Source organism: Equus caballus, chromosome 8 (genome assembly GCF_041296265.1).
Source record: "Equus caballus isolate H_3958 breed thoroughbred chromosome 8, TB-T2T, whole genome shotgun sequence".
In the NCBI taxonomy this organism is placed as follows: domain Eukaryota; kingdom Metazoa; phylum Chordata; class Mammalia; order Perissodactyla; family Equidae; genus Equus; species Equus caballus.
The window spans coordinates 13,899,852-13,908,991 of record NC_091691.1 but is presented as its reverse complement, the minus strand read 5'-3'; the positions used below and the strand labels follow the sequence as shown (position 1 = coordinate 13,908,991).

Genomic DNA, 9,140 nt, shown 5'->3' with positions numbered 1-9,140 from the left:
TTACTCACGTGGTCATTGCGAGAATTAAACGAGGTAAGGCATGTAAACTCCTCAGAAATATTTGTGAATCGATTGACTACGGACACTCTGTAAGTGCCAATTATTATCACTATTTTTTTCTTCTCCCAAAGCCCCCCAGTACATAGTTGTGTATTCTAGTTGTAGGTCCTTCTAGTTGTGGAATGTGCGACACTGCCTCAGCATGGCCTGATGAGTGGTGCCATTTCCACACCCAGGATCTGAAACTGCGAAAACCTGGGCCACCGAAGCAGAGCACATGATCTTAACCACTCGGCCATGGGGCCGGCCCCAGTGCCAATTATTCAAAATAGCCTGGAATGCAGAGTCCTGAGCGGATTTACCTATTGGGTGGCAGGATATGCACCTGGCAGGCTAAAATCTTGGTTCTCAAAGTGTATTTGCAGGACCCCTGGGCTCCTCAATCATCCCCTGGGTGATTGAGGTCAAAACTATTTTCATAATAACACTAAGACATTATTTGCCTTCCCCACTCTCACTCACTCGTGAGAGTCCCCTGGAATTTTCCAGATGCAACACAACATGTCATGAAGTTATGGTTCTGAGATCTAATGGAATGTGTGCTTTGGTATTCTTGAGTTTTAAAATTTTCTGTTTTGATCAGTGGTTTCCAGGGGTTGGGGGTGGGTGGAGGAGTTGATTACAAAGGGACAGGGGGTAATTTTTGGGGGGGAGTGCTGATTCTGTCTTGATTGTGTGATAGTGGTTACATGACTATGCATTTGCAAAACTCATAGAACTGTACGCGAAAAATGGGTGAATTTTACTGTAGAAATTATATCTCAATTAAAAAAATTATTTCTCAATTTTAATTTCTAATAGCATAACTACAGTTTGATGTAGCTCACATAAATGAAATCTATCAATAAACCAAAATCTAAAACTTTGAGAATCGCTGAGCAAAAGCATTGATTTCTTTACTAAAGTAGCTGCAATTCCTTGCTTTGGAGTTGGGGAAAGTGATTAAAAGGGAGGGCAAATTCTCTCTGGCTCTAATACTCTATCAGCTGTGCTGTCCAATATGGCAGCCCCAGGCCACATACGGCCATTGAGCACATGAAAGCAGCTGGTTCAAATTGAGATATAGTTAGTACAAAAAAACCCCTGTAAATTATCTAATAATTTTTGTGTAGCAATGACAATAGTCTGAATATATTGGATCAAGCAAAAGATTTTGTTAAAATTGCTTTCACCTGTTGTTTTTTACTTTCATGTGGCTGCTAGAGGATTTTAAATGTGTCTCTCCTTACATTTTTATTGGACAGCGCTATTCTGGAGACACAGACTTGACTGCCAATCTTGTTTCCACCGCTTGCAAGCTGTGTCAAAAGACTTCTTATTTCTCTCAACTTCTTTGGTTTCCCGGGATGTAAAATGTGAGTAATGTTAGGGTTGGTGTGTAGACGGAATGGGAATAATGCATGTGACGTACTTACCAATGCACCTAAGGAAACTAAGTTTGGTGGCTATCACGAAAGGCCTCTGTTTCTCTATTGATGTCGTCGGAGATGGGCACATGCGCATTAAAGGCACTTCCTCTGCGACCTATCTCCACACTGACGACAATAATAACTAGTTGTGGCCCAGGCCTGATCCCGCTTCCGTGCGGAGGCTGCCCTCCTCCCACTGAAAAATTAAAATGACACAGGGTCCCTCGTGGAAGTGGGGTATCTGCATTTACGAACGCAGCCCTGGCAAAACCTGACAACAAAGCAGCCCCTGGCCGCAGGGCCTCCCTTAGCAACCGACGCCAGCGCCGGTTGCTAAGGAGAAAAAGGATAACAAGGATGTGGTCCGTCGGCTCTTGCTCTCCGGCAGCGGCAGCTTCCGGTCCCCTGGGGAGCCAGTCCTTCGGCCTACTTTCCCCCGAGGAGCTGGGGGTCTGGCTGCGCGTTCCACCGCCTCGGGAGCCTGCGGAGCCGTGGGTCCGGCCACGGCGGGGGCGGCCGGCCTTCCGCGGGGCCGCGATGCTGAGCTCCCGGGCCGAGGCGGCGGTGACCGCGGCCGACAGGGCCATCCAGCGCTTCCTGCGGACCGGGGCGGCCGTCAGGTGAGCTTGGGGGGCGGGGCGGCCGGGCCAGAGTCCCCCGCCGGGGCCTGTGGCGGCCGTGTCGCGCCCTGGCCGGGTCCCCGGGTCCCCGGAGCGTTCTGGAGGCTTCTGCGTCCGGCAGGGCGGGCCTCTTGGGCCTCCGGTCCTCCGGCCGCGCCAGCTCCGTCCGCGCGCCCCATGTCTGCCGGCGCCCCCAATTCTCGCAGGGCCCCCACCCCGCCCGCCATAGGCTCCTCCGGCCCCGTCCTTGTCCCAGGAACCTCCAGGGAGGCCTGTCCAGGTCCCGGATTCTGTCAGCGCCCTTTGGACGTCTCCGTGCCTCGCAGGCCTTCCAGGACCCCCTCCTCCTTTCAGGGTGCCCCCGATCCCTGCAGGCTCCCCCGTCGTGTCAGTCCCCCGCCTGCCGCGCTACCCCAGCCTTACCACGCTTCCCCTCCTGCCGTGGTTCTCACAATCCTGTAAAGTGCCTGGCATCTGACCCCCCCACCTCATTTTGTCAGGACCCCTGTTCCTGTCACCACCGCCCCCCTCCCGGGATGCCCTGTTCTGTGTGGGTCCCCCATCTTATTAGTGACTCCTTAGCTTACAAAGGTCCCTAAACCAATCAGGACTCCTTAACCTGTTAAGGCTTCCAGTCCTGTTAGGGTCGCTTATTCCTGGGAGGACCCCCAAGAGATGGGTCCCCCATCCTGTTAGGGCCCCTATGTCCCTCCTCTTGTCCATCCTCCTGTGGGCTCCAGGCTTCAGAGCTGAGCACTCACCCCCGTTACTGACCCTAAATGACTCAGACCTGTTGCTCAGGTCGGCTTCCTTCTCTGGAACTGGGGCAGGTGTAAAGAGCTTATTATCCCAGGGCTGGAAAAGCTCAGTTGCTATCCTGTCCAGTGCCCCTATTTTGTAGGTGGGAAACAGGCCTGGGGACGGCCTTGTCTGTGGTCCTACAGCTGACCTGCCAGCAGAGCTGGGGGGGAGGCCAGATCTTTTCACTCCCAGGCCCCACTACTCTCCTTGTGTTGTCATTTTGCAGAGGAATGAGATTTCCACAGTCACCGCTTGCCCCTGGTCCTTTGTGCATGCCCTGCGAAGGACCTTTGCACGTCCTCTCTCCTGCTTGTAAAGTGCTTTAGAATTTCAGTAATGGTCCTTTTTAACCTTTCTGGCCGGGCACTTTTGTGCACACACCTATTGTGTAAAAGTCAGCACATGATGCAGTAAGAAACTTCAAGAATAACTTTCATGAATGAGACTGAGATGATAATACTTAATAATCGTAGCAGCCAGCACTTAGGAAGCTCTTCCCACGCACCCTATGCCAGCGCTTATTTAATCCCCACAACTCTGGGACGTAGGTCTTGTGATCGTCCCCATTGCACAGATGGGGAAGCTCAGGCTTAGCAGGTGAAATGATGCCCTAGGGAATAGCAGAGGCAGAATTGAGCCAGAGTAATGCAGTTGCACAGTCTGTTGACTCTGTCTCAAGAGAACAAAGACTTATTTGGAATTCAGTTATCAGTTATGAATCGTATCGGTTATGACATTAGGAAAATGTCGTTGGTCGTTGTGGACAGAGTTACTGGTATTACCAGTGATTCTTCACTGAGTTAACGTTGACTGAGCCGAGATCAAAACAATACTCACGTGATCCACACGTTGGGATAGCAGTATATTACACACACATACACACATATATATACACACACATGTCTAGCGCATATATACAGGTATGTATTGCACATAGATATATACACACGTATTGTTTGCCTTATTTAGTGGAAATACATTGTATAAAAACAGTGTTTTAAATTGCTGTTGAAATTTCTTCATTTGTAGTAAAAGAATAACTTCAGTGTTCAAGTCAAGCCTAAAAGTAAGAAATCTTTAATAAATATTTAGAAGATCTTTTATACTATTGTATACCCTCCCTGTTTACTAATCTGAAAGAGAAATCCATTTCTGTATCTTTGTGCCAGTACTCAATCTTCCAGTAAATATTACTGACAACATACTGGGTGCCAGGTGTGACCTAGACACTTGGGGTATGTCATGAGTAAAACCGACAAAGACCCCGCCCTCTGGACTTTGCATTCCAGTCGAGGGAGACAGACGACAAATGTAGTGAATATGTGGATGTTATGTTAGAAGGTGGTAGGTGCTCTGATAAAAACAAAGAGCAGAACTGGGTCAAGGGGACGAGGAGTGCAGGTTCTAATAGTCTGTTCAGGGGAGGCCTTGTTGAGAATGGAGGTGAGGGAGTGAGCCAAGCACTGATCTGGAGGAAGAGCATCCCAGGCAGAGGGAGCCACGGTGCAAAGGCCCTGAGGTGGGAGCATGGCTGGGATGGCGGCAGAGTGAGAAGCAGAGCAGGAGAACCCTGGCTTCCCCTCTGAGTGTGATGGGACTTCTGGAAGGTTGTGCTCTGACTTGGGTTTTCAATCCTAACGTGTAAATGTGCTGATTTTCAAGATACAACCGTATACTGTATGTTACTTTAACTTGAAAAGTTAGCTCTGTGACAGGCCACTGGGTTATTTGACAAAATGCTATTTCCACGTCCCTGTATCTGCATATGGACGTATTGTGTTTGTGACGAGGGAAGACGGTAAACTTATTTTCTCTTTTAGATATAAAGTCATGAAGAACTGGGGTGTTATAGGTGGAATTGCGGCTGCTCTTGCAGCAGGAATATATGTTATTTGGGGTCCCATTACGGAAAGAAAGAAGCGTAGAAAAGGTAAGAAGGAGGCCATGGCTTTGTGGGCTGCAGACTTGACCCCAGCCCTTATGAAAGAGTGCGAAAGGGGAGGGCCTTGGTTCTTCTGTATCTTCAGTTTTTGAACAGTACTTCCTTTTAAGCGGGAGTCCATTTAAGGATTCATTATTTTATACCCTGCAGTAAAAAGACTTACATTTCACCCTCTGAAGTCTTGAGTTTGAGGCATGCTTTGTAATGAAAACTTTCAAGTGGCTTAATTGTCTGTGTTCTCATTAATATGGCTGTTGTGTTTTTCACTAGTACAACTGGCTAATTGTGTGATGATTTGTGGTTTCACTGACTAGCTGCTAGTCACCAGGAATAGTTCCAAGTTAGTTTCTTTAATACGAAATTCTATTTATTTTTTTTAAGTGCCCCATTTTGTAAATGTTGCTCTTCTTATATTGACTTAAATTCAGCAAAAACAAACAAACAAAAAAGGGATAGATGTAGCAAAAGGTTGATCATTTTTAAGTCTGGGGATGGTTATGACTGGGGTTCGTTATATATCCTCTCTTCTTTTGTGCATGTTTGAGAACTTTTTATAGTAAAAAGAATTTTTAAAGAAATTTCAGCAGAAGAGGGAAATATGTCATATTTTGTTGATCTCTTTGCAGAAAGACTAATCAGAATTGCTACAGTAGTGTCTTCCCTGCTGATTTTAAGAACAAGATCATTGTCCTGGGGAGCAACAACAGAACAATTGTTTTTTTCTGTTCTGAGAAACATTGCTTTCTTATCAAAGGAGAGAGCGAGAAAGAGGGAGCAAAAGAGTGAGAGAGAGAGAGAGAGAGAGAGAGGGAGAGATGTTACTAAGTGTTTTTGTACCTTCAATATAAGCCAAGCTGTACCAGACACCATGGTGGGTTTCAAAAGTAACGCACGATGGGCCCTGTCCTTCTGTCGCTTACAGTCTCCTGAAAGAGCACTGCTCAGACTGGGCCTCGGGTGTCTGTGGATAAGGCCTTTTTCAGATTGGGATTTCAAATGCAAGGCCACAGTGCAGAAACTCTGGGTCCTGAGTAGGAGAGAGAAAAAGAGCTGGGCCAACGTGACGTGCTGTTCTCCTCCCATCTCCCTTTCAGGGCTGGTGCCTGGCCTCGTCAACCTCGGGAACACCTGCTTCATGAACTCCCTGCTGCAGGGCCTGTCGGCCTGCCCCGCCTTCATCAGGTGGCTGGAGGAGTTCACCAGCCAGTACGCCAGGGATCAGATGGAGCCCCCGCCGCACCAGTATCTCTCGCTCACACTGCTGCACCTCCTGAAAGGTATCTGGCTGAGGGTCGTGTGCATTTTCATGGTGGCAGCCCAGAGCACAGGCACAGGGTTAATAGAGAGATCATACAGATCGTTAGGAAAAAAAACACCAAGAGCCCAATAGATACTTACAGGTATTTTTTTTTTAATCAAAGATGTAACCACTTATTTAAAAAATTGTCAGTTTAGTAATAGTTTTTTAGGGAAGAAAAAAATCCACTGCCACATAAGCGTTTTGATTTTAAGAAGTACTCTGGTTTCCAAAACATTAAAGTTAAAAAAAAAAAAAGTGTCTTAGCCTAGGAAAGATGGTAATTTGCAAAAAGAAATAATACACATGGTATTTAGATAGATACAGAACGTACCTAACAAACTCGCAGATATTTAACTTGGCAGTCATCAGAGAGAGATAAATAACATAATAGTAAGGCGCCATTTTTTTGCCTATCAGCAAAGATTGAAAAGCAAATCCACAATCCTGACCAGCTGTTGGACGCCGTGTTCATGCACTGTGTGGTGGGATAACTCGGGGCAACCTCTCTGGAAAGCCGTTGGGAACTACACAGTAATAACTTGCAAGATGTCCAGCATCGTTTGACATATCGTTCTGTGGACCGTGATTCACATTAGCCTGAATTGGAGTTCTAAGAGCAAACCAGTTTGAGAATGGCTGGGCACTGGCCTCCGATCCTGGAGAGTCACAGTATACGTTGGCTGGGAAAGGATTTAAGAAGTCACTCAGGGGCCGGCTCCGTGGCCGAGTGGTTAAGTTTGCGCGCTCCGCTGCGGCGGCCCAGGGTTCGGATCCTGGGCGCGGACATGACACTGCTCGTCAGGCCACGTTGAGGCGGCGTCCCACATCCCACAACTAGAAGGACGTGCAACTAAGATATTCAACTGTGTATGGGGGGGCGGTTTGGGGAGATAAATGCAGAAAAAAAAAACAGTCACTCATTTTTAAACTACCTTTTTTCACTGAAGAACTATTTTCTCCCCCCACAACATCTGTTAACCTCCCAAAGACATTCCACAGAACACAAAGATCTCCAACTAGTTATAATGTATAATGGGGAAAAAAGGAAAGAATTTGGTTGTCCGACAGTAGGATCATTAATCAATGGAATATTACACAGTTGTTAATAATCATCTTTATTAAGTGTTTTTTTTTTTAGATTTGGGAGAGGTTGTAGGCTATAATATTAAGTTTAAGGGAGCAGGATATGAAATATGATATAATTTGACTTCAGCAAAGCAAAGACTTCCACAAATAAAGGCTGGACAGAAAAAGACCAAAATGTTAGCAGTGGCCATTTTGGTGTTGTGCAATTGATGGTTTAAAAACTTTTAAAAAACTCCAAAAAACAAAACTATACTTCTAAAACTTTCAACAAGAATCATTCTCACAGTTAGAAAAAAATTGGATTTAAAAAACACTCAGCTTATGATTGCTTCACGGAGGTATTTTCCCATGTAACCTCAGCTTGACACAGAAATCTTTATGAAGCACGTTCTGCTCTTCTGTGTTTAAGAGGCAATTTGAAACTAATTCTTTTACTACCCTATTAAAAAACCCCCCGTCATTCCAGAGACCATGTAAGCTGACATGTCCCCACAGGTGTAACACAGGTTCTGGCATTGTCCTAACCGTGACCTCAGCATGCCCCTCTCTCTTGCCACACGTGTGACCCAGTGCTGGCGACCAGAGCCGTCCTGGGCAGCTGCGCCTTGGCTCTTCGCTCCCTTCTCTGCTCCTGCTTTTCGATGTCTTTTATTTTGGTTTTTAGAAATAATTTTTAATTATACAAGTAATACATGAATAAATTCTCCTTGTAAAAAATTAAAGCATTACAGAAAAGGCTAGAGTCCCCTTTATCACTACCCCAATCCCGCTCCCCTCCTTCCTTCCGCAAGTAGAATAGAACTGTCTCCTTCCAGACCGTCGTCTGTGCATTTAAACATATTTCTGAATGCCCGGAGAAGTGATATATTGCTTATGTTTCTTCATAACCACATTGAAAAAATATGCATTGGAGAAATGGCTCCACCTCACTTTTTTTTTCCTTTTGTGAGTTTATTGGTTTTTTGGATTTTGTCATCTGTGAATTGCTTGCCCATATCCTTTGCTCATCTTTTTAAATTGTGGTACAGATTCACAATATCAAATTTGCCATCATAACCATTTCTAAGCATACAGTTCTGTAACTTTAAGTACATTCCCCTTGTTGTGTAACCATCACCACCGTTCGTCTCCAGAACTTTTGCGTCATCCCATATGAAACTCTGTCCCCAGTAAACAACCGCTCGCATTCTCCACTGCTGCCAGCCCCTGCCAGCCACCATTCCACTTTGTCTCCATGAAGTTGACTATGTGCTTCATTTAAGTGGAATCATACACTATGCGTCCTTTTGTGTCTGGCTTACTTCACTTTGCATAATGACCTCAAGGCTCATCCATGATGTAACATTTGTCAGAATTTCATTCCTTTTTGAAGCTTAATATGAATATTCCATTGTACGTATACACTACATTTTGTTTATCCATTCATAAGTCAGTGGACATTTGGGTTGTTTTTATCTTTTGGCTATTGTGAACAAGGCTGCTATGAACATTGGTATACAGATAGCTATTCAAGGGTCTGCTTTTAACTGTTTTGGGCATATACACAGAAGTAGAATTGCTGGATCAAATGGTAATTCTGTTTAATTTTTTGAGGAGCTGCCATACTGTTTTCCATAATGGCTGCATCATTTTACATGCCCACCAGCAATGCACAGAGTTCCCCCACGTCCTCACATACTTGTTATTGTCTTCTTGATAATAGCCACCCTGATGGGTGTGAAGTGATTTGTGGTTTCAATTTGCATTTCCCTAATGATAAGTGATATTAAGCATCTTTCCATGTGTTTATTGGCCATTTGTATGTCTTTTTTTGAGAAATGTCTATTCAAATCCTTTGTCCATTTTTGAATTGGATTGTCTGTATTTTTGTTGTTGTTGAGTTGTAGCAGTTCTTTATATATTCTGGATAGCAGTCCCTTATC

The 9,140-nt window shown here is 45.4% G+C and overlaps 1 protein-coding gene across 2 annotated transcripts in view; it reads left to right on the top strand.

Annotated features, from left to right (window-relative positions):
- The first annotated feature begins 1,586 nt into the window (after window positions 1-1,586).
- USP30 (ubiquitin specific peptidase 30) overlaps window positions 1,587-9,140 on the top strand; it is a 26,897-nt gene continuing 19,343 nt past the window's right edge. Inside the window, exons 1-3 of one of the 2 annotated variants that reach the window (XM_023646978.2) lie at window positions 1,587-2,089; window positions 4,711-4,820; window positions 5,927-6,109. In XM_023646978.2, coding sequence (XP_023502746.2) covers window positions 1,827-2,089; window positions 4,711-4,820; window positions 5,927-6,109 — 556 coding nt within the window. In that variant the 5' untranslated portion in view covers window positions 1,587-1,826. The remainder of the gene's footprint in view (window positions 2,090-4,710; window positions 4,821-5,926; window positions 6,110-9,140) is intronic. The other variant, XM_023646979.2, reaches the window with a different exon arrangement.